At 49.4% G+C, this 25094-nt stretch overlaps 7 protein-coding genes across 7 annotated transcripts; 3 read left to right on the top strand and 4 right to left on the bottom strand.

Moving 5' to 3' along the window:
* Positions 1–2630: 2630 nt before the first annotated feature.
* POB3 (FACT complex subunit) lies at positions 2631–4552 on the bottom strand (the record flags this gene model as incomplete). The annotated part of the gene is made up of 4 exons (XM_044822887.1): positions 2631–3216; positions 3267–3638; positions 3691–4416; positions 4542–4552. The coding sequence occupies 4 exons, from the start codon at positions 4550–4552 to the stop codon at positions 2631–2633; spliced, it is 1695 nt and encodes a 564-aa protein (XP_044681378.1).
* Positions 4553–5474: 922 nt separating this feature from the next.
* Positions 5475–7358, top strand: ATG15 (putative lipase atg15; the record flags this gene model as incomplete). The annotated part of the gene is made up of 1 exon (XM_044822886.1): positions 5475–7358. The coding sequence occupies one exon, from the start codon at positions 5475–5477 to the stop codon at positions 7356–7358; it is 1884 nt and encodes a 627-aa protein (XP_044681377.1).
* A 673-nt stretch (positions 7359–8031) lies between these two features.
* On the top strand, positions 8032–10644 carry J7337_005203 (uncharacterized protein; the record flags this gene model as incomplete). Its single annotated transcript, XM_044822885.1, has 2 exons — positions 8032–10039; positions 10091–10644. 2 exons carry the CDS (start codon positions 8032–8034, stop codon positions 10642–10644), a joined length of 2562 nt encoding a protein of 853 aa, XP_044681376.1.
* Positions 10645–11378: 734 nt separating this feature from the next.
* On the bottom strand, positions 11379–12584 carry J7337_005202 (uncharacterized protein; the record flags this gene model as incomplete). The annotated part of the gene is made up of 1 exon (XM_044822884.1): positions 11379–12584. One exon carries the CDS (start codon positions 12582–12584, stop codon positions 11379–11381), a length of 1206 nt encoding a protein of 401 aa, XP_044681375.1.
* Positions 12585–18977: 6393 nt separating this feature from the next.
* J7337_005201 (uncharacterized protein) lies at positions 18978–20166 on the bottom strand (the record flags this gene model as incomplete). Its single annotated transcript, XM_044822883.1, has 2 exons — positions 18978–19378; positions 19446–20166. The coding sequence occupies 2 exons, from the start codon at positions 20164–20166 to the stop codon at positions 18978–18980; spliced, it is 1122 nt and encodes a 373-aa protein (XP_044681374.1).
* A 2001-nt stretch (positions 20167–22167) lies between these two features.
* J7337_005200 (uncharacterized protein) lies at positions 22168–22996 on the top strand (the record flags this gene model as incomplete). Its single annotated transcript, XM_044822882.1, has 5 exons — positions 22168–22182; positions 22308–22419; positions 22498–22635; positions 22693–22855; positions 22912–22996. The coding sequence occupies 5 exons, from the start codon at positions 22168–22170 to the stop codon at positions 22994–22996; spliced, it is 513 nt and encodes a 170-aa protein (XP_044681373.1).
* Positions 22997–23294: 298 nt separating this feature from the next.
* On the bottom strand, positions 23295–24603 carry J7337_005199 (uncharacterized protein; the record flags this gene model as incomplete). The annotated part of the gene is made up of 2 exons (XM_044822881.1): positions 23295–24461; positions 24529–24603. 2 exons carry the CDS (start codon positions 24601–24603, stop codon positions 23295–23297), a joined length of 1242 nt encoding a protein of 413 aa, XP_044681372.1.
* Positions 24604–25094: the final 491 nt, after the last annotated feature.

Below are 25094 nucleotides of genomic sequence, written 5' to 3'. Positions count from 1 at the left end.
GGAGTCTTTTTTAGCCCTTGTGTTCGACGTCACTGTTTCTGGGTGTTGTTTCCTCTTTTTTCGGCGGTGCCATCTTTTTTTCTGATGGCGCTGAGTTTGCCGCAGAGTGTGAACAAGTTATGCTCGTCGACCGAGATGGTGCAGACAAGCCGTTGGCCGAAAGCCAACGTCACCTCGGAAAGGAATAGGAATACTTCTCTCTTCACCCTATGCAAAGTGCAGCTAGCCCGGAGCTCCTTCTCCTCTTGTCAGACAGACAATCGATTATGTAGGGCTTGCATAATGGTTTGTGTGGCTTGCTCAGCCCTGGCAATTCATATCGAAATGTTGTATAGGTCATATTCAGCCCTGATCTACGTTCGACCGCGAGTAAGATGCCTTGTGCGAAGAGAGCTCTTTGGGTCAGATCAAATACGGGCGGAATTAGTCAACCGTAAGAAACAGAGGAAGGATTTTTTTCGGAAGGCAGCCGCAGTTTCCTAGGACTGGATGCTACGGAGTACAGGCACCTCAGATACTGTGCCTAGGTAACTACCAACCCTGCGCCTGCCCTGTCCTGCACGGGGAGTAAGGTGTTTGGGAAGGTGCGACGCAGAACGGGTACCTTCTTCATGCCAGCCAGGTGTTACACGCTGTGCGCGTTGTGTGGAGCTGATGAGGAGGAAGGTTGAATGTAGTATAAGGTAAGGCAACGGACAAGATAGTGGTCATGTTGGTTTCGTTACTCGTTGGGAAACCGAAGGAATTGCTCGAAAGACGACGGATTTATAGAGATCGCGACAGGTCAACTTCCCTGCCACTTACACAGATTCAGTTCAGGTCGAGCAAGTCATAGTTACGTCTTAAACTCATGTAAGAAACCGTTTTCTATAACTCAAAAGCTTGTTCTGCAGAAGCCAGCGATAGCGAGTGCTCCTAAGAACCCTTGAAGGATCAGATCATGGCTATTCGACCCAAACAACTCCTCTCTGACTGACGGGGCCTTCTGTTATAGGACCCAGGCATTATTTGTGATACCCTCCAGGCTCCATTGCTCAAGGTACCCCCTGATTCTCGGTTCTGCAGGCCGAGTAGCCGGTCGTTCAGGCTGTCAGAACCCTCTCGTGCATTATCGCTGACGGGACACAAATGTTCATCTGTGAGCTCCCATCCATCCTTCACACGACAGTTACAGTACATACCTAGGCATTTTCAAGGTGACCCTGCTAACCAACGGCCCGGCCATTTCAATGCGCTGACTCGGATATGGCCCCTCCTGTGAACCCACGTCGGAGCCGGAGTGTGTGAGCTGTCACATACTAGTGCGGTAATACATGAAAAATGTTTTTTTTTTTCTCTTATTTTTCATTTATTGCGCTCCATGTTACGCTGAACTTCGGCAGAAGCAAAACTTCGCTTACATCCCTGGCCCCGGCTGATCTGATCTTTGTCCAAACCTTAAACGACAAGGTCTTGGACATTTGAATGGCACCTTTTTTCTCCAAATATACCCAATAATACGAGACTTGAATTTTACCCCTCGGATCTCGTTACTATTACCAGAAAGAGCAATTTCTATGACACCAAATCTTGGTGCATTGAGCTGATCAACATTACCACGAAGCTCTAAATTAGTGTTAGATCACCTACCACTGACATGTACCTAGGCAAAGGTCATGTAAGAGGTCTACGTACCTCAGCTTGCAGTATCTTAGTCTCTTAACCTACCATCGCCGATCAAGGGCCACCCCTGATCATCGGAGCCAAACCGAGAACGTTCAGCAACTATCCGTCTCCACCTATAGAATCAGCAAGACTCACATTGGGTGTACAGGAACGCACACGAACGAGAGTGCAGGATCGTGATCTACATGTAGTAAGCAGTCAGCCTTCCGGAGAATATCCCTGTTTTCTTTTCTTCAGGAGAATTGCTAGCTACCGGATCTATTTACGTATTTGCCTCGGCGCTCGTACGTTGTTTGCGACTCGTGACCGCACTGTAACAGAGACTGATACGATGGTAATTAGACTGTTCGTTGTAAAGCCGACGATAAGATTTTATGGGGAGCTCTCTTAGTAGTCGTCACTAGCTCTTTGCGGCTGACAACTGACGGGCGATCCAAATGTACCCCTCTCCAGGTGACGAGAACAAGGAGTACCCCAGATGGCTTGATCAATTACGAGCCTGTACTTGTAGTAGATATATTACAGGCTAAAGGATGTCCCGAGGCTCTTTCAACTCAATGATTTATTGCTATAGTTTGTAGATGAATCAATTTCCATATTAAGAAACTCAGCGCAAAGCAAACTTAATTTCATCTAGCCTCAATCGATCTAGTCTCGTCGACTATATGTCAGTGCCATGGATGTCATGACCAATGCTCACCACAAAGCTGTTCCGAACATGAGTCGTGCAGAAAGACAGCTTGTTAACCAAACTATCAAAGCGGAATACGATATTGTAATTGGTAAAACATACTACTACATGAACCCAGGTGGAAGTGTCAAATCGTCTTTCTAGCCCAAACGCCTTTGGTATCTCGGTCTCCAAGACCAAGAGTTTTCATAGACCCGCTCCCATTAAACTGCTCACGTGTCTCACTTCAAAGACACACACGCACTCAGTAACCATGTGCCTAGGTGTGCTACCTTTAGCCTGTCTTCTTCTTCTTCTTAGGACGCTCCTCTTCCGCGTCCTCATCGTCATCATCACGTTCTTCATCTTCATCCACGTTGCTCTCGTCACTGCCTGAGCCAGAGCTCTCGTGGGCGCTGTCGTACTCCTCCGCTACATCGCTTTCGCTATCAGTTCGGAAGTCCTCGTCCACGCTCTCCTCATCCTCGTCAGCGGAGCCTCGGTCAGCCTTGGCGGCAACTTCGTCCTCGGAGTCATCCATCTGCTGATCGAGGGCGGCAGCAAGGAGGTTGGCATCCTCGTCAATCTCGTTCTTGACCCGCAGACCCTTGAGCTTGAAGAAGCTTTCGAGGGCCTTGAGGTCCTCACGGCTGATATTGCTGAACTGGGACGAGCCGGCACCATTCTTTAGAAGAACTGTGATGTCAAATGTCGACAGTGCTGATACAGCTCCGCTGACACGCGAGAAAGTAACCGATTGTGTCTGTTCGTAGGCGATGTAGACAGCGGGCTTGGGCACAAACATGAATGCCTTCTCCAGACAGTAGAGGAAACCCTCGCTTGCCTTAATAGAGCACTTGATGCCATATTGGCTGCGGTGTCTGCACACGAGTCAGTAATCTTATGATGCAGCAGAAAACAGGGAACGTACGTGATGAAGTCCTTGGCAGGGGATGAAATCTTCCTGTTACCCAGACCACGGAAGATCTTGGCGACAACTTGGTGGAGGGGTTCCTCGTAATGAGGTTCCAGCTTTTCTTGGTACTTGCTCTTAAGCTCGTCCTCGTTCAAGTTGAGGTCAATAGTGACTTCCTCGTCCTTCTTAAACTGCATCACAACGAAGGGATATCGTGTTTGACCTTGACGCAGGGGCGGGTCCAGACCCATGACAAGCATGTAGTGCACCTCATCAGGCTTTGGTAGTACCATAAACTTCTTGATAGCCTCGTATTGAATCTTGTAGTCGTAGGTTTTGCCTCGGAGTCGGAAAGAGGCTTCGTACATGTCGATATCGAAACGGCCTCTATAGATAATGTATTAGCGTGCGCACAAAAGAAGCAGAAAACTGGACATACCTGGGCGTGAGATGTAGGACATCCAGGAAAGTGGCGATAGTATCACCAGCAGTCTCGCCAATCTCAGCCTTATCAATCAAAGTCTCATAAAACAGAGTAGCGGCATTCTTTTCCTGCTCGTCGTTACCGGCATCACTGCCTGCGTCCTCTCCTTCAGCCTCCTTGCGAGTCGTAACACCAGGAATGTAGAATCGCATCTCGACAAGCTGGTCTCGGCCAGCGGCAGCCTTGGATCCCTTCGACCTGGCACCACCGAGCTGGGCATTAGCGCCCGTATCAGGGAGTGCCATCTCTACTGCCACCTCATTGCGGCCAGCGAGGTTGGTGTTTCCAATTTCCGAGTAGGCTAATTCGAATGCGGGCCGGTTTTGGACGCTGAATGTGAGTTCGGACTTTGAAAATTCGGCCTTGCCCCAGTTCCAGCCTCGCAGAGCGTGTTCCTTGCTCTCAAGAGCAGTGCTGTACCAGTTCTTGAACACCTTGGCAAGGCGATCGTAATCTTCTTGTTGGAAGCCATCGAGCTGGATTATGCCGGACTTGGCGCGCTGTACGATCTTGATCTCATAGCCCTTGGCGGCGCGACTCCATTGCGCAGAGGCAATGTTGTTATGATCGAGGGTGAAGGTATCGCCGCCGCCCACGGGCTTCCATCCGAAACCGGTCTCTGCGAATCTGCACTTTCCGCTCTCCTTGGAGAGGTCCAAGTAGATGTTATCGAAGCTCTCGCTGTAGTTTTGATGACTTTGTTAGCTAGCTGTTGCTGCGGCAATGCTTATGAGGGCCATCAAAGGATCGAGCAAGCGCAAGATCTGTGACGAGTATAAAGGGGGTCATTGAGAGAAATTACATACATAGCAGTCATTTCGGCGACTGGTAGAAAGCTTTATAAATGCGGGAATATGCTGTGACAAGAAGATGCTGTCGTCCTTGTGAGGTGACGATGTGTTACGATGCGAGGCACGGCTTAGTCTGAAATTTGAGTGCACCCTCAGCTTAAAGGTTCAGGTCGCGGTCGGCGCGCGTCTTCACGCGGCCACTATAAAATGCCCCACTTTTGTTATATGTTACTCCAGGTCTCACTGGTTGCGCGCATTAACACAAAATCATACCAGACTAGATGCCGAGACTTGAAACCTGACAGCACACAGGTAAAGTAATCAGCTTGGGAAGCAAAGGATTGAATATCGAATGAATAAACTGAAATTCAATTTTATTATGACATCCAAACCTTTGTGTATCATTTAGCTTTCTGCTCATGGTAACAAAGCTAAATTACTGATGACCTACATAACCATTCATTACATGGAACCTCAACTGTCGCTGGTTACCTAGTACCTATCAACGGACTCACCTTGATGGGCCCCAAAGAACAGAACGAGCTCTGTATGTAGTATATATGGATGTGAATATTGCGTAGAAGTAGATAGAACGAGGTAAAAAATGCAACGTAGATAGCATGTGAATTCAACCAAATCGAAAAAATAGCAAGTCATCGCCGAGTCCTTAAGCCCCGTGCACTATTAGTTCCCCAACATTGCCTACGTCGGCCTCCATGTGACCCTTTTTCCGGTCTCAAGTCTCCACTTCCAGCGATAACGTGCATAACATCATAGGCTTGATAACAGTCGCCGCCTTCATTCATCCATCTTCATGATCTACTGCTTCTACTACTACTACTACTACTACTATCAATATTCTCTACTTTCCATCAATATACTCAACAAAATTCAATTCCAATCGTATATGCGTCTTTCCTTCTGCTCAGTAGGATGGTCAATACCATCATGACAACAAATCGCCGCTCCCGACTGTCCGGCTTTCGATGCGCCTCGACTGGCCGCGTAACCGCTGCCTTGTTGCTATCATTCCTCGCCTTCTCGCCATCATCTGCTCACAATAACATCGGTGTCCGATTTCACGACGACGTCCTGTTACCTCCTGGGCCAGCACTTCCAGTATCGCCAGAGGTTCCTGCACCAGCTGAGCATACCTTCAGCCTTCGGCACATCTACCATCATGGCACACATCTCCACCCAAGCCTCCATCGGAAGCGAGATGTTGTTCATGACCAGTCAAGGGTCTACCTAGCTGCAGAAGATGAATATGGCGAATACGATATCTCTCGATTAAAAGCCAAGAGCCATCCCCAGACAATTCAGCGTCTGGTGGACCGGAGGCCATCCGTCGTCGACCCTATGGTTGCCGAGTCTCGGCAGAGAGGATACGCAGCTGTGCTTGACGCATCGGCGTGGACTATGGACCAGGTGTCTTCACCCGACATCAAAGATAAGGACACTGTTTTGAACTTGGCTATTATGACGGCCAACGCGTATGTCAAAGATGAAACAGAAACCGACTGGGAAGATGTAGGAGAAAGATGGAACCGCAGCGCCGATTTCGGATGGGAGTCTGATGGTCTTCGCGGCCATATTTTTGTTGACGATACAAACTCGACCATTGTCATCGGACTGAAAGGCACGTCGATGGCTGTTTTTGATGGAGAAGGCACCACAACTAATGACAAGGTCAACGACAACCTCTTCTTCAGCTGCTGCTGTGCCCAACAAGGTCAGTGGACCTGGCATCAAGTCTGTGATTGTGCCACAGGCACGTATTCATGCAACAACACTTGTGTTGTCCAGGCTCTAAGGGAAGAGAACCGCTACTACGGCGCTGCCCGCGAACTGTACTCGAATGTCACAGAGCTCTATCCTGATGCCCAGGTCTGGCTGACAGGGCACTCGCTTGGTGGCGCCGTCACCTCGATGCTGGGTATGACATATGGTCTTCCCGTCGTCACATTTGAAGCCGTCCCAGAGGCGCTTCCAGCTTCCAGACTAGGTCTGCCTGTCCCCCCTGGTGCTAGTGCCGACTATCCCCAACTGCGCGAGAACACAGGCACGTTCCATTTTGGTCACACCGCAGACCCTGTGTATATCGGAACATGCAACGGCGCAACAGCTTCTTGCACCTATGGTGGCTATGCTATGGAAAGCGCATGCCATGCTGGTTATGAATGTGTGTACGACGTTGTCGCCGATAAGGGATGGAGGGTTGGAATCGGTACACATCGGATCCGTTCTGTCATTGACGATGTCATCAAGAAGTACGATGATGTTCCCGAGTGCAGACGAACTCCTGAATGTAGGGACTGTGCTCAGTGGAAGATGTACGAAAGCAATGGCACCGAAACCACCACCACATCATCCTCACCACCCTCGACCTCCATGACTACCCGTACTCGGACCCGCACATCGACTTGTGAGACGCCTGGCTGGTGGGGTTGTCTTGACAAGACTACACCCGCCTCGACCACAACCTCGACCACGTCGACTTCCACGTCTACTTGCAAGACTCCTGGCTGGTTTGGGTGTAAGGATAAGACGACTACCGAGAGCAGCACTACATCGACCGTAGATGCTACTCCTACGACGACTTGCCATACTCCTGGAAGGTTCTGGGGTTGCCGCGATGAAGTTGAGGCCACAACAACAGCTGAACCTGGCCAGATTACGAGCGTGCCTGTTACGGCTGCGCCCGCAGGTACAACGGACGACGTTCCAAGCACGAGCGTGCCAGAAAGTCAGAGATGTCTCACTCGTAACTGGTTTGGGTTATGCAAGGAGTGGGCTGTTGAAGACGTGGAATTTGCCCCCGATGAGATGTAGGAATCGGCACTGAGATGTCCAATTCTAGCAGCAACATCCAGACCATCTCTCGTATCTCATACATCGATCACTGGCCGAAGCAACACGCACCTCTGCCTGTTATAACGGCTTGGTTTCCATTTTTCTCTCTCTTCTCCGGGCGCTTAGCTGCGACATAGAGGGACCCGCGCAGCGGTTAGTCATGATAAGTTTAGCGTTTTAGATACACTCATGCAAATCATGAGGACGGAGTTTTTGTTTTGTATACTGGAGACACGGCGTTTAATTAGGTACGAATGATCAGGCTGCAATTTTGAACACATGCGATCTAAACAAGAGGCTCGCACATTTAGACGAATGAAATATATTAAATATCAGAATAAATTGCATTATTAAATTATTCACATTTGCTTGTTGTACAATATCTCAAGAGCGTTGTGTCGCTGGAATGCACCTATCGTATTACACCGTCGGTCGTGATGTCAGCAGCCTAAAAAAAAACATCTCCAACTCTAGGCTTCTCCCCGCCAAAAAAACGCGTTTCGTCAACCTTGCATCTTCTATCTTTAGCTTCAATCCCACAAGGCGAAGAGCCACGACACAACATTACTTCATTATTTCAACTTGGATATTCTCTGATATACGCAATGTGATATCTTTACGCTTACTTCGTTCCGACAATCGATAACTCACGATGGAAACGGAATCTAAACCGTCCGATATGGGGACTCCCTTGTCTTCCATATTATCTAGCCTCAGCGACAGCGACAGTGACGCTGAAGTTCCGAAGACTAGTGGCCCCAACAACGACACCGATAGCCAGAAAAACAATGAAGACACGGTAGAATGGCTTGCTACAACTCGAAAGCGTCGTTCGACCGCCGGCAATCGAATGAAGTCGATGCTCGCCAATGAGGAACCCGATTCAGATCTCGAACTACTTTTCGCCGAAGATGAGAACGACCAGGGCTTCTCCGATGCTGAAGAGAACGGTTCGGATGTCCAGATGGACTCTTCAGACGACGAAGACGAAAACGACAATAATGAGGATGACCTCGAGGGCGAGAAGGAATTGGAAAAGCAGGCCAAGGAACGTCGCGCTGCTCAGCGCAAGCGAAAGGCGCAAGAAGCTATCCCTGCCAAATTCCGCAAGAAAGTCCGCATCGACCCTACGACGAGAACGCCTGCACCTGCGAGGCCCGCGCCACGACCTAAGAAGAAATCTGAGCGCACTTCATGGCTGCCGTCTGCCGCGGACCTACCGACACGAGCCTCTTCCCGCCAAACGACTCGACTCTCCAAGGAGCAGCTACATCAACAGATGGTGGAGCGAGAGGCGCGCCGGATAAAACAGCTGGCTCAAATGCAGAAGAAAGCTGCTAAGCTGGAGGCGATGAAGAAACCACCCATGACTCAGGAGGAGCGGTTACGAGAGGCAGCCATTGTTGAGAAGCGCAATAGCAAGAGTTTGAATCGCTGGGAGGAGGCTGAGAAACAGCGTGAGGAAGAGCGCCGAGCGAAATTGGCGGCACTTCATAACAGAACGTTGAAGGGACCTGTTATTACATTTTGGAGCGGGATTGGTGAGTGGATGGGAAGGCATATGGTGATTGAGGAGCCTGCCAAGGAGAAGAGGAAGAGAGGCGAGAAGGCAAAGGGTAAGGATAAAGACAAAGACAAAGACAAAGAGAAGGAGAAGGAGAAGGCTGGTTCAACAGAAGACAAGAAGGAGGTCGGTCAAAATGGCACGCCAGCTGCGAATGGTGATATTGCAAACGCAAACGCCAAAGAGGGATCACAACCTTCGCAAGACAAACCACCAAGCACAGCGTCAGCAGAGCCTACGGCAGCCTCTGGTTCCAAAGACACGAAACCCACTACTCCTACAAAGCCTCTTGAAGATATCACGAAACCCACATATGCACCTTCAACTCCAGAGATTAGTGGTGCCCCTCCAACGGTTCCCAAGACTGAAGACATCCCTCCTCTGTTGACTATGCCACCACCTCCTCAACCGCCGCCCACACCTCCAAGCAGTTTGGCTGCTCCAGCTCCTCCACCATCGACCTTCGTGCCGGCTCCAAGCCCTCCTCGATCTCAGGATCCTGCACCAAATGGTCTCGCTGCACCACCCCCGCCTCCACCGACGCCTACGCCTGCTGGGTCAGCATCAAGGACACGCTCTTTCGTGGCTCCTCCATCAGGACTATCTCGCCCACCAGATTCTAAACCGTCTGGCGTGCTAGCAGCGCCCATACTTGCTCCTCCTCCAGGTATTGGCATCAATGGAAATGCACCCCCTATGATGGGCTTCGGCAATCCCAAATCCAATGTCCTAGCACCACCAAATACGTCTCAAGGGGCGATGCCCCCTACACTCACTGCTACTGCTCCTCTTCATAATACTCCTCCGTCAACTATATCACCCCCTCCATCAAAGCCTTCCACAGAAGTTACACCCATATCTTCTACAACAAATATTCAACCCAAAACTATCACACCCGCTCTCCCTACCAGGTCGACCAGCCCCGACACTCCCGCTGTACCCCAAGCCCCTGACTCCCAAGCTCAAGCTCAACCTCCTCAGCCCTCAACCGGAGCCCGCAATGCCATCGTCTTCCAAAACTTTGACGACAACGCCCTCAAGGATCGAAGCATTCAAACGCAGATCATCTTTGGCCGCAAGATGAATAAGCTTTCCAGTAAGTTCTCATGGATCTTCAATAAACGTCACCTTCTCTAACATTGGCCAGAACCTTCTCCTGCGCCCCTTTGCGTAATCACAAACCATCCCGCTCGGTATCGGGATCCGCGTACCGGTCTTCCTTATTACAATGCCTACGCGTATCGGGAGATCCAACGCCTTACCCGGGGCGAGTACCGATGGAGCCACATCCTTGGTGCTTGGGTCGGTAGCGGAACATATGCTGCACGAGGTGTCCCCGAACGCTTCCTGAACCCTGACAAGAAGGGGCCTGAGAAGAAATCTACGCCTGACGAGGCCCTCAAGGCCAAGGATGCTCTCAAGGCCCCGGATCAAGCCCAGGACCCGCAAACAAAAACCCCTGACGTTCCGTCGGGTATCCCGACTACGGGGGACAAGATGACTGGGGTCGAGCAAGGGGCTTCCACACCACCAAACTCTGAGCCTAATCAGACAGTACAACCCAAGATGGCGCAACCGGCAGTCACTCAGCCTACAAAGGCTACGAATACAACGGCCGCATCACCAGAAGCGCCAAATATTACTCCTGCTTCTGAGCCAAAAGCTCAAGCTACGACAAACCTTCAATCAACTACCGCATGAAAGCCCCCGGTGCCGCTTCAGACAGCTCATGGACCACTATTATATTACTTTTGCTGCATACCTTAGATACAGAGCTTTTGAATGGCAGGAATTGACATGATAATACTACCACAACTACAATATGTACCACTATGTATGAATACAAATCATTTTGAAAGCACAAAAGCACGGTTGAGATTATTCATCGTTTGACGCGGTAACAGAAGTGTGCAACTGGTAAAACCAGTGTTGTATGTTGGTTATAATTGTACCTTTATCTCATCTATCAAGATTGTGCCACCTGCTGATCGCTATGTCATCTACATACACATGCAGGTGAGAGCAAATCAGTCCAAACCATAATCCTCGCCTTAGGTTCAAGATTCGTGTTTCAATAACTGCCATGTCGTCCGTCTCATGAACCATGCCACCCTTCCCTCACATACTCCTTTAGAATTCCATTGTTACACGGCCGTCTATCTCGATTCGCCCAGATCCTTTTCTTATTACCCCTCGGGGATTGTTGTACGTTTGACATCTCGTTGAGCTGTCTGTGCTTGCGCCATCCCCTCTTGTTCCTTTTAAAACGCCAAAAGCAAATCCCGCTGTGTTATGTTCATCAAATGTTGAACCCCAATTTTTAAAAACCAGTATTAAACGCCGTCGATACAATGTTGATCATAGAGTGTGGTAGGCACTGAAGCCCAAAATTAAATTGTATCGTATCAGATACTATGTGAGTATGTCGTAGTTGACTAGTTGGCCTTGGTGCCAATAACATCAACCATCCAGCCGAGTTCGGCCGCAAAGTCGTCCAGGCCTGTATCGATAGGCGCACCGAGGAAGTTTCCGCTGTCGCCGCGAGAAAGAAGCGATGCAGAGTTGACCTTGGCATAGGCCGACTGGGACTCGACAATTTTCCGTCCTTGTTCCTGGGACTCCGGGAGACTGTAGCACTCAAAGGAGTCGGTAGTAGGGGCCATGCCAGGAACAGGCTGAAATGTGAGGATGTCACTGTTGCTACTTGATACAACGTCGTCCTCATCATCAGTAAGATCAAAGAAGTTGTTTCCTTCATCTTCGGGAAAGCTTGGTGTGGCTGGAGACAAGAAGAAGCTCGTGGCAGGATTGATTCGAGGGTTAGGTGCCCGAAGAGTCTCCAGCCTAGGTCGTGAAGGAAGCACAGCCGATGCAGGCACACCGCTGACCTCCAACAAGTCCTTCCTGGAGGGTTTTGAAGGAATCAGAGGCAGCGAGCTTGAATTAGCGGCATCGCTTCTGACTGACTCGGAGGAAATAGTTCGCTTGAAGGGAGGAGGTGAGAGACGAGTGACGTAGGGCTGACCATCAGATGCTGCTGAAGTCGCAAAGTTGTCGTCGTCATCGTTCTCGTTGTCCTCTACAACATCTTCAGGGATGACTAGAGATGGTCTCTCACTGAGGTTAGAACCAGGGCGAGGAGGAAGATCATCCGATAAGAAGCGTCGAAGAGATTCAGGCGAGATGTCTCTTGTTCGAGTGCCCTCTGATGGCGTGGTGCAACGTTCGTCGATCTCCTCGGCGGTACCAGACAAGTCGTTGCGGATGGGAGATCGTCCACGCTCGCCCTCAGAGTTCACCTTGCGACCAAACAAGCGCTTCCATGCCGCCGGGGCTGGTGATAGTGATCGGGACGAAGACTTGTGATTTAGTGATGGAGATGAACCAACCCGGTAGGGGATGTGGTTTGCTGGTACTGAAGGTGCAGGTCGAGGTGTGATGTACTTGGATTCGGGATTCATGGTCTTGAGATCGGTAGCACGCATAGAGGTAAGAGAAGCACTTCGCTGCCTGAGAGCCTGCTCGACAGGAACGATTAAAGTATTGACAGTTTGACCAGGTAGGTATGGGCAAGCTGTGGTTGAAGGGAGGCTAGGGTCATGTGTCTCGACCGAGCCATCTAGCTCATACTGGAAACCCATTGTTAATATAAATGAATGACTGGATTAAGTAATAAACAAATAATGAATGAATGAGTGAATGAAGAATTGAAACAAGTGAGAGAGGCGATGTTGATTAAATGTGTTTGGGTGGTTGGGTAAATGAGAGTTGATGTATGTAGTCGGGTTCACTAGTTTAAGGCAAGGGAGAGGAATGGGGTTTGTTATGAGGTGATGTGCAATGCAATGCAATACGATGGCATACACCGAAACGGATAGAACAACATACGTAGTAATAATAGGTATGACCCATCTTAAGACCACCGTGCCTCTTGTTGGGATACGAAGGTGCTGTGCCAGTACCTGAGCCTGAGCTTGAGCTTGTTCCAGCGCCTACGCCAGCGCACGTCGCAGAAGCCGAGACGGAAACGTCGTCACAGACAATGTCACGAAAAGAATAGCAGCCTCTCCACTGATCACGGCCCCGCCGGATGTCTCGTTGCATGGGGTGAGATTGGCTGAAATTGTCCCACGACCCAATAAGCTGCACGGACTGTGTCGAAGGGGGAGTTTGACTGGGGGATGCTTGTCAGCGGCCGTCGTTAAAAGCCATCGGGTGACGGCATGGAAGGGGAATAGAAGCAAAGAAAAAAGGGCAGGGAAATTGCACCAAGCTGCACTGCAGTGAGTTACAGCCAGCCACACGCCTTGGGGCCAAGGGGTAACAGCTGAGAAACAATCTGGTACGATAGGCTTGGACCGTATGAAATGACAGAGCTGGCAATCGTGGGGAGACAAGGGAACCCTTGGATCGATCCCAAGGTAGCTGCAGATAGAGACTTCAATCTGCAATCAAACCCAGCTATTTCGCCCATTTTGATGCATACAGCATATTGGCAGTACCAAGCACTGCTGCAGCTAGAGAGAGGCTGGCTGAGAGGCCTTCGACGCTGACTTCAGCTCCGACATTTTACGCCCTCAATACAAAAGAAAAACATGCGACTCAAACTTTTGTTTTTTTCCAAAACACGGCGTCCGTCTATGTCTTGAGGCAGAGGCCGGGGGGCTGGTCGGGGACGGAGCCAAATTCAGATGATTTTCATGCGAGGGTACAAAAATAAGACAATTGAAGCATACCACGGCAAATAAGACACTTCTAGGCAATGTGTACCGATCCGGGGTAGAGAATGGAATGACAGCGTTCGATAATGAAACACAAAGGGAATGCTGAGAGATGAAGTTGACGCAGTCGGGGTCAAAGTGGTCCAATTGCTGAAGAGAACGATTGTTGTAAAGATGGATTGGATTGGATATAATGAACCGACTCAACGGTTCCGTGTAAGGCGATCCGCAGAAGTAGTGGATCAATATCGTCCAGCGAGAGGCGAAGTAAGGGAGCAAACAAGCAAACAAACAAACGGGAAGAAGATAATTGACAAAAGAAAGAAGAAATGGTCCGAACTCACAACAAGAAAGTGAAGAGAGTCGTTGACGGATCCATGACAGGCGACGGGTAACGGGCCTTTACTACAGTTAATATGTATGTATGTATGTAGGCACCCGCCGTTACCACAGGTCGCCGTAGGGATCAATGATGAGATTGGTACTAATCTGGGAAAACGAGTCAAGATCCACGACAGCGCCTATAGGCTTTGATGCCGGGGATTCGGACAGGTCGAGATTAAGCAATAACAGGAGGCTGATGAAACACCATGAGGTGTTCGTCGCATGTTCAGACAGGCGCGAAGTGGTGTTAGAGACTCTATACTGGGTGTCAATGATTGGATGTGAGCCTCTCAAATTACAGCAAATTTGGTTGTAGGTGGTTGACAGCCAATGACCTGACGAGGAGCCCTGAAAGGTGATGGGCAGTAAGCGCCGCAATGGAGTCTTTGGAACAACCCTCGACGAATGTCGACGTGTACCAAGAAATGGGTAAGTAAGGTACGGAATGCGGCACAGGACGGGCGCTTAAGCGCAGGGCGTCAAAGGCAGCGCAAAATGCTATGTAAAGCGAGGCAAGGACGAGGATACTGTACTCGGCTATGAGACGAAGCAATGCAACAGTCGGGCACAGCGAAGTACCGTATAACAAAGCAAGGGCAAGGCCGTACACGAAGAGCCGAGGGCGGCTACCTAGTGAAGCTGCTTGTTTGCTTGCGACGCTCGAGTAAAAGTCGTGACCTAGGAGTGGTCGATGCTGTAAAGCAAAGGTGCGCGCGGACAGTTTGGATAGTACGGTCCCACTAACAAGAGGATACAAGTCGTGAATAGACGAACTCTCGCTAGTTTGCTTTTGGGGTGGTCTCAGTCTCAGTGGCAGTCTTAGACGAGGAATGAATGGGGAAAAGGAAAAAAAGTGAGACCAAAGATGCAGAATGTTAGATCGAAGAAGAAAAGAGGGTGAGACTTTTTGGGATGGGGACGGGAGGAGGAGGAATATTGGATATGAGATTGCGGAAAGAGCGGGAGAGGACCCAATTCTGACCAAGGTCCAAGATGGGGAAATACCTAATGCTCCTCCTTCCTCTCTTCACATTAATTACATATCCTACCTACCTAGGTACTAACCTAGTCGAAAAGCCAAAGGCCTCGCCAATCTAAGGCCAGCTCGGAATAAGAAATGCTACTGTCATTGGAGAAGACAGGTAATATTTCAGCCCGTGGCTGTCAAGGGACAGGTCTGGTTCAGCCCAGCTCAGCCAGGTTTGAACATTGGCCTTTCTAGTTGCGACATCGTTCCGGTTCGCCAGTGAGACCAACCGAACCATGCACGAGGGCGTCAAGGGGGGGACTCTATGCATCTGGGGGTAGTATTGGCCTTATTGGTCTGTTTGAGCATGCGCTACGGAATATTGCCTTGCTCCTTGAAGTTTCCCGCCTGTTGATCATCGCCAACGAATAGCACAGACCGCATGCGTCTTGTAGGGATCGACATCTTCATGTCTCGGTTTGATGGTTGTTGATCAACGACTTACAGATAAACACAACTACCTAGACAATGAAAAGGGCAGAGACATTCTGCATTGTACCACAATCAACAAAGACAAAAGACAAAGAATTTCAGGGGAACAAGGGCGATCATCTGCACGAGCACGGCATTGCCAAAGACAAGGAACCCAAGCCTCTGGAACATTGGTCAGTCGTGATTGGTCCACTAGCCTTTCTCTGATCGAAGCGAACCTGATCCCCTTAACTCGAATAGGCTCTAGTTCTCAGCCTGAGACCTGGTGGGTCAGCTTGTGGCAGGGGTCTCTGTGGAGCTCAGCCAGGGTTCTGGGAAGAACTCCTTAGCACGAAAGAAGGGTGTCATAAAAGATGGGGCATTTCGTGTCTGTCAAAGTTCATAAGCTTGCACGAGTTATTCCCGACCATGAGCTTCGCTAATTATCCTGTCTTGGCAAATTCAAAGGGGGGAGGGACGGGTGATGTTAGGATTGGCCAGACACATCTGCAATACAGCTCGGCAAGTTGCCAATAGTCTCCTGCAAGAGATCAGCTGGAATAAACAACTCGATCTCTGCGTTGCGACATGATGAAGAAATCAAGCCAGCATGAATCACTCTTCAGACAGAATCAAGAAAATGCAGGCTCCAAAACCAATGCTACTCAGCTGTGACCAAGGGGCAGACAGACACAGACAAGACAGAGAGGGTGAGCTCCATTCCCGGCCTCCGGGCACTAACACCTTGAGTGGAAATTCAGGGTCCTCTTAGCTACGGCCAGTGAAAACCTGCGCTCTGAAACTCGCCTGAGCTGTCTTGAGAAGCGAGCGTTTAGTGCTCAAAGCTCAAGGGAGAGACAAAAAGTCGGCGGGTTCTCGACGGAAAACACGCCAGAACCGGAGAGAATGGGCCGCATGCATCAATTGTCCTAGGGAAAGACGAGACAACAAGACGAGACAGGGCTGGTTGCGGCTTGTATTGTAGTAGAAATGGCATCAACCAGCTGATATCTGTCTCGAGCTGTCTATTGGTGTCTGGATCAACCACGTCAGTCATCATCACCGTTGACAACAGCCACAAAATATCGTCAACGTTAGCAACGCCCTCTACGTGCATATGCACAATTAATTACACAACTGCCAGACAGAGACAGAATGCATGTTACGTATCAACTCTGTTTGCTTTTTGTTGTCTTATCTTTTCTCTTGTCTCGGATGCATCAAACCTACATCCGCCCTGCATCATCGTCCCCCCAACCGTGTTCATTGTTTTCTTTTTTATCGGTAAATCACGTCACCAAGTTCTCATGTCTAAATCTTTCCAGGAAAATCCCATCGCCAAGTCGTGCCCTTTCTTGCTTTTCCTCCCGATCTCTATCTCAGCCGCAATTTCAAGAGGCCCAGTTCTTGGTGGAGGAATATCTCCCTCCAACTCAAGGCTTCTCCCTGAACGTGGATGCGGATACGTCAATAAGCCGAGCTACCGAGAAAGAAAGCATTTTACCAAGAAAATTGACAGGTTATCGTGACAGAACGCCAAGACGGAAAACAACAAAGGATCTTCCCTGATTGTGGCTCCGGATGTTGTGAAATTCTCTCTTTCCCTCCAAACAGATGGATCCCTGTACAACCACGTACAGAATTTAAGGCCGAGACAATCATTCAATGTCTCTCCCGGGTTCGTAGGAACTCATCCGTCCCGTCGATGTAAAGCGTATCACGAGAAGACAGACTTGCTCAGTATCTGATGAACTACTCCAAACGAATATCGTCATCTCCGATGCCAGCTTCATCAACCGAACCTATCGGTCCGGAGCTTGACTTTAGTCCTGGATTTCCAAACAGACCAAAAACGGCACTCGACGATCTTCAATGTTTCTAATTTATTCATAGCCGCTGTTAGCACTTCAAATCTACTTTCGAGGCCCGTGGTTCTGTCATTTCCCCCGCGTAGAGAGCCTCCATCTGATCAAAGCGTTTGTTTCGTTATTTCGACGTCAATTAGAAAACACCGGTGCTTGTTACGAGCTATTCCCCTAGCCTATACTTAATTTCCATCAAGTTCATAGGACTTGTTATTAACTGTTTCTTGTCAAACTGAACGATGCTCGTCACGAATTCTCATCACTCCCAGTTCGCTGGCTCAGTGCATATTCTTACATGTCACACAACCTCGACTAATCTCAACAGATCATATATCAATTAATAGTGAGCAACGATATGTCATTCTCATCGTAACATGCAAGGGTCTTCGATACATGACATGCATATGGGTTATTTCTTCATAATCCCGAATACGGGTCGCTTCATATAGGGTAGGCCAATTGCTCACATTGACATGGAGCTGAGTACCTTAGTCTCGATTTGACCATTGCAGAGTGATGCATTAAACATTTACATTCATATGATCACACGGGCTAATACGTATGATATGGGAAGAGTCCTCCTGCAATCTAAACGTCGAGATCCTGGCTGTGACCTCTCCTTAAACACTTGGTAGGACCTCTCAATTGCTAGATGTTGAAGTACCGTCTTCAATTACTTGCCCAATGACCATGAATTAATGGCCCTTCTACCATTATGACAATGACTGCAACAATTGATGCCTTATGCCCAAAACATGTAGACGGTCTTATTAATGTCCTTCTAGTATTACACATAGGCTATGCAAGAATGTATTGCCACAGGGAGCTTTCAATCTCATGTCGAGACATACAGACAGTCCAGAGTGACTCTACCAGTGGAGAGGTATCACGATAGCATCCAGTAGTTATCAATACGGTTACAGAAAGAACTGTTAATATTCTGTTCCTGGGGGCTATCCTGAGGACCAATCCGAGATACAGCATCGTACATCTGCGCAGCTATTCATGTTCTCACTGGATTTCTTCTCCTTCTTTCTAGCCATACTCGTTCCCGATACACAGGAACAGGAACCCAAGTCCTATCATCTCACATATTAATTGTGCGCCGTTTCCAAACCCAAGTCTGTGTCTCATTCTCGAAAATAATAGTACAAATCCAGATGTAAAGCAAATAGGCTGGAAGACTCTCGTCTATCCAACACCGCATTCTCGGAAGGCCAGCCTTGCCACCGCACTACCAGACCCTTGGATTGCGAAGACGGGGCTGGTGGCAAGGTAACAATGGGAGTTGTAAGATAACGAAAGTAGTAAGAATGTATTAGGCCCAAGGAGTTGGTCCATCAGGCGCCTCATTAAAGCCATGAATTAAAGGTTGATAAAAATTACCGCAAGCTTCGAGCCGTGATGATAAGTGTCGATGTTGATATTGCCGTCATGCCCAAACCGATCCAAAACCGTAACGAAAAAGCGCCCCTCTGATAAGATTAAACAACCATATCGTAATCCGGCGATTCCCAAATAATCGAATACTGATGCTTGGATTTCTTGTTTTGTTGGGAGCGTACAATCGTGTGCTCCTTATGCTGAAATCAAAAAGTTCATGTGCCAATGTCTCAAAAACAAAATCTACTGAGCCTTTCCCGCGGCCTTAGCCTTCCTTTGGCTAGGCTTGTTGGTCTTGGAGCCCCTGTACTTGGTATCGAGAAGAGTGTCCCAGAAAGTGAAGAAGGGCTGAGCAAAGTTGGTCTTGATGCCCCAGTGCTGGTGGTGGATGTCGTGATATTCAGCGTTGTTGCTGGTGACGATCTGGAGAGGGTCCCAGGGGAACGCGTAGCCACAGTGGTCGTCGACAGTCTTGATTGTGGACATTGAGAAGAAGAGGATGCCCTGGCGCAAAGTCATGCGGGTAACCTTGAATGCGACGGCGGCACCAAGTGTGTCGAGCAGGAATCCCTCGACAGGGTGGTTGTAGAGAGCACCATAGGCGTAAGGCACGTAGAGACGATGGTGGCGAGAATGAAAGTGGACTGTTGAATTGAGTTAGCGATCGCGACATTGAAATGAAGGAGCTTTTTTTGTGTAGATGGGACTTACCATACAACCACTTGTTGACATGCATCAATCGGTGGAGGAAGTATTGCCAAGTATCGATGATGGCAGCACCAATAAAGTACTGAACAGCAGGGATCAGGAAGTGGTAGATGGTCTTGGCCAATGTCATCTCCCAAGAGGCGAAAGCAGGTTCATTGTTTGCGCCCACCAGCGATGGGTAGTAACCGCCAGCAACAGCCCCGGCCAGCAGGGGATGAGTGTCAAGGAGACTCTTGGAGATTGCTGTAGCGTTGAGGCCGACGAGGCCGAGCACAGTTGGGAGAGCTCGTTGCGCGATACGGATGCGAGTAGCCCAGACAGCGACGTCATATTCACTCTTTCCAACCATCTCCGGAGGCTCGGACAAGGCGAGAAGAGCGCCAGTGACGACCTGGATGATCTGCTGCAGGATAACATCGCGGGCGACCTCAAAGCGGGAAACGTGGTTGCGTTTGGTGATTTCGTCGGGCGTGTGTAGTCGATATTGGGGGAACCAGTCGTAGACGTCGATTGCATGGAATGTCAGGGACAGGACCCAGTACACAACAACAGGGAGTAACAAATTGAGCCAAAAGTCGGAGACCCAAGGGAAGAGATCAGGCTGGACCTCTAGACTAAATGTTGGCAGCGGTGGTAAAGCTGTTTCGAAGAGCGTATGATTGAATGAAGTGCCGGGCATGGCCATGGCGGAGCCATCGGCAAGAATGGAGCTGTCGTTGCCCATGACGGGGTTCAGAAATAAGTTGCTAAGGTATCGATGCTGCGGTCGCGTTATAACTTTAGATGGTGATGATGTGAAGGAGCGAAAGGAGACAATTCAGTTCCGTAGGGGAGGGGGAACTGGAAGCGACAAAACGAAACAAACAATTAATAGGGTCTCGATCAACAAATGAAGGTAGAAAGAGTTGGAGGCTAGACCTGGAAGATACAAGAGATTTAAGAAAAGGGAGCGTCGATGTCGATGGCGATGGCAATGGCAAGTTAATAAAACCCGACGACCCAAGGCGAATGAATGGAGGCAAGGTACAGTACCCAATCTACTAGGCGTAACTTGATTTGGGGGGCCAGAAGATTAGATTAAGGCTCGTGTCGTCCAATCGCTCGCGCCGCTGGGTCACTTAAAGTGGCAACCCACCTCAGGTACAAGCGAAAAAACACTGATGATACAGTATCTGCAGACACGGAGGCAGCCCTGCGCCCGGGAGCTTCGGAGTGCAAAGTACCTAGAATTCAATCAGCGGACGGACTGTACTGTGCAACTGGACTGGAAGAGGTCCAATTATTCCAAACCCACGCCAAGAGACTAATCAATCTCCTTTTTGTAGATGATACTTTACGAATGCAACATTCTCATGCGTTATTCCATGTACATGTGTCTTTGCAATTCTCACAATTGACATCTCCTGAAGAGCAATTCCACTGGGCAGGTCGCGAGGTCACATCATGGCCGGGAGTGGCGGATCAGCCCACGCGTTAGACTGTCAGTGACTTTGCCAAATCACATGTGTTAATCTCCATAACATCACACTCATCAGCTCTGCAATATCTCTTACTTATTATCAAAGGGTTTCACACTCTGTCATTGCTCAGTGGACTCAGAAAACGTACGAATATCTTACGCCTGTCCTCCCTGTCAATTCATGTTGGTGCTCCATCGCCTGTTCATTCCTCTAGTTACAGGGCAAGCCTTGCGAAGCCTCTCGTGGCTCATACCACTGAAACGTCACCAACAGGTCATATGTCTGCTGTCAAAGCAGAGTAACTGTTTGCAGCTCGTCTGAATCTTTAAATTAACTGAACCGAGACGCAGATAGATCATGCCAGCCCAGGCAGCTCAGCCGTCAATTATTTTGTAGATTCCCTTTCCCTGGCCATGGCATCACATCGCATGAAGCCGTTCGGTTCCAAATCCGCGTATTAAATCCGGGGCAAACACGGAACCCCTGGCTGATCGCGTCAGGCGTTGAAGATCATAGGTCCTCTCGGACTCAGGGTGCTACATAATAAGCCTGTTTTCGGCTGCTTAGGACTTGAGAAAATACTCGGTATGGGACATGCAATGCTGTTAATCGGCAGTATGTAAGTGTATTTTCCATAACGCGTGAGATGCAGCTCAGCATTGCCGTTCGCGGTGTAATTCTATTGGGCTAGAGCTGGCCTATTATATTACATTGTCGTCCACGGATCAACCACTCGTCAGCGGACAGCCTTGGTGGTTAGCTCAGGTATGTAGCCTGGTAAGGTGGTTTTCGCTACCTTAGCCAGGGGATCTCAAACTACCTACAATCCTTCCTTGCTTACAGCTACAACGAAGATGTTTTTGTTCATCTTAGCTTGATAGCTTCTCGCTAAGAAGCCCACAATACTAAGATCTATGCTCTAATTTAGCATATTCCGCTTGTCGCTCTAACTCTTCATCCAAAACGTGATATGAGCAGAGAGACCGATTTGGTGTTTTCGAGGCCCACTCCATGAACTTGATTGGTTTAGAGGCACCGGCCACGGAAAAATTTTACGGCGTTGTTCAGTGAGCTTTTTCAGTTTGCGTGCCGCTAATGTACTTGGAGCCCCCACTACCCCGCCACTGGCTCTAGATTTTTATTATCATCAGGCTCTGTTTCTCCCTTTGGCTTTTGCTCCTCTTTGTCAGTCTCATCAGCTTCATTTTCTCCTCTTCTCCATCCCCATCTCATCCTAAAAGGTCTAATCGACTCCAACCGTCAAAATGCTTATCTACAAGGTACGACCATGCACAATCCCGTCTCATCACCTTGAGCTGTACCCCGCCTACTCTTACCCCGCGCTCGATTCTTGTCGTGTTTTTGTCTTATTCGCACGATCTGTCGCTGAAACCCGCAACAACAGGATATCCTCACCGGTGACGAGCTCATCTCCGACTCCTACGATCTCAAGGAGGTCGATGGCATCGTCTACGAGGCCGACTGTGCCATGATCGAGGAGGGCGGTCTCAACGTCGGTACGTGACGATCAGCATCAAAGCCTCAGGGCTGGTGTAAAGCAAGGTTCAATTTTGCCCTAACACCATAATTCACAGATATCGGTGCCAATGCTTCCGCCGAGGAGGCTGCTGAGGATCTCGAGGACCAGGTCGTCAAGGTCAACAACATCGTCAGCTCTTTCCGTCTCCAGGAGACCTCTTTCGACAAGAAGAGCTACCTCACCTACCTCAAGGGTACATAGAAACAACCCCATCGAGATCCACGATACCAGAAGTTAACACCAATTCCAGGTTACATGAAGGCTGTCAAGGCTGCTCTCCAGGAGAAGGGTGCTCCCGCCGAGGAGATCTCTGCTTTCGAGAAGGGTGCCCAGAACTATGTCAAGAACGTCGTCCTTGCCAAGTTCAAGGACTTCGAGTTCCTTACTGGCGAGTCCATGAACCCCGACGGAATGTGAGTTTGCCCCTTGTCACCGAGTCTGTGTTCCTTGGAAGACTAATTATCTACAGGGTTGTCCTCCTTAACTACCGTGAGGATGGTGTCACTCCCTACATCACCGTCTGGAAGCACGGTCTTACCGAGATGAAGGTCTAAGGTGGGGGTAGTGACGTGGTGATGTTTTTGGTCTGCCTTGTTTGTGACGACAGACGGACGAGCAGTTATTTAGATTACGAGCCACACGAATCTCGTTCTCGGCGCTTGGTATATCCCCGAGATATTGCGATGAGATGAACAAAAAAGAAAGAAGTCATGAGTTCCAACCAATTTTGTATTTTTGACCCTTTTGTGCAGTGATGAAGGCGATTCTCGAGGCAAAGAAAGCAGGAAATATCAGAAACTCCCCTAGATGCGCGCCTGGTAATGCTGTGCGTCTAATACGGATTCTCGTAACTTAAAATTGTGGCCTCGTTGCCATAGGAATGGGAGGAGGTTCATCGTTGGCGGGAGCAGCTGAAGCACCCATAAGAGCCGGCTTCTTCTTTGGTGGAGGTGGAGGAGGCTTCTTCTTCCCAACAACGCTGGCTAATCCGGGCGATGCTGGCGCAGAGGGAGCATCCTCATTTTGACTTTGTGTTTGGTTGCCTTGGAACTTGGAGTATGAATTCTGCGCCTTATCAAGAAGCCCATACTTTTGGTTCAGGTTATTTGCTGTTTTGGCTCCAGCAGCGACTTGTTCGCCATGACGTTGGCGGAAGTTGTTAGCTGTACTGGCAGCAGCTCGGGCATCGGATAGAGAGACTGAAGAAGGATCCTTTTGGAATGAAGAGGCAGTCTTGAGGGCGGCTTGCTTCTGAGCCCATGTGGTGCCCTCACTAGGTGGTGGAGGTGCTGCTGTGTTAGCGCTAGATGATGTTCCAAACTTGGAGAATCGGTTCTGCAGTTCGCTCATGTGTGATGTAGCAGGTGCTGGAGGCGGTGACGCGACACCAGGTCGTGGAGGTTGAGGTGGGCTAGGCGATGCATCGGCTGCCGGACTGGAATGACCGATACCAAAGCCGGGGACTGATATCCCTGCTGCACCCAGACGATTGACTGCCCCTTGATTCAGTAGACCGTTGCCTGTAGGCGCAGGACTAGCAGCGGGAGAGCTTGTAATGGTGCTTCCAGAATTTGTCCTTGGGGGCAGTCGTGGTGGTAAACTGGGAGGTGCAGCTCTTCCTCCGACGCCCGCCATTGCAGATTGATATGAAGGCGGTTGCCCCGAATGTCCATCAGCACCATCTCTGCGACCGGGAGGCTTCGGTAGGCTATCCGTTGAAAGACCTGTAGTATTTGTGCGATAAGGGCCACGAGGTTGCGGTTGTTCCTCATATCCCTCTTCGGGCTCGGCATACACGGGTTCTTGAGGAGGCGGTGCTCTCGGGTCCATGTATTTCGAAGGAGCGGTGATAACCTTTCTCGGTCCCGACTCTTCCCTTGGAGGTGGTGGAAGAAGACCGGCACCGGTACGTTTGGGAGGTGGTGCAAAGGTTGAAGGGTCCTTTAGTTGGGACAGCGGAACAGAAACGTGGCTACCTCGGTCCTCATCCTCAGACTTTCCTCTCCCAACGAGTCCTTTCTGTGAGGATGTCAGCCATTGATAACAGTAGCAGGGAAGGACGAGAGCGGAGAGGGAGACTGCTTACAACTTGACCTTTCAAGCTGCTGCCGGGCTTTTCAGGATGCCATCCATTTTTCATGATATCCTTGTATTTGGACATGGCGAAGAGAAGACTTGTAGGTATCGGATTGCTATAGGAATGAAGGAGTGAGGTGAGGTGAGGTGAGGTGAGGTTGGGATAGACGAGCTGCTCAAGGTTTACATTAGTTACCCGCAGTTCCAGTTACATTTGGGTTGGGCCCAAATCCACTGAGCACGGGAGAGTGACGTACAGTTCTGCCGAGCCACTGAAGATCCGTCAGTCAGTCAAGCCACAATCTATCTACCTAGGTACCTACCTACCTTAATGTTCGCGGGGTTGTCTTCTTTGACAGCTGAGATTCAGTGCTGACGCCTTGCGATTTAGGTGTCAATTCTTTGGACTTGACTTCTCATGATGGGATAGAGAGTCCATGAGTTTATAGCCCATCATTTCAATTAATTTATAGGAATAGTACACAAGATCACTGCTTCAGTTCATTTGGCATTTTTTATTTTACAGAGGACGAGATAGCATTTTAGCAGGCAATTAATTACTGGCGCAGTAATTGA

This window comes from Fusarium musae, chromosome 4 (genome assembly GCF_019915245.1).
Source record: "Fusarium musae strain F31 chromosome 4, whole genome shotgun sequence".
NCBI lineage: Eukaryota > Fungi > Ascomycota > Sordariomycetes > Hypocreales > Nectriaceae > Fusarium > Fusarium musae.
Note: the sequence above shows the minus strand (reverse complement) of the source record. Positions and strands in the feature narration are given on the sequence as shown.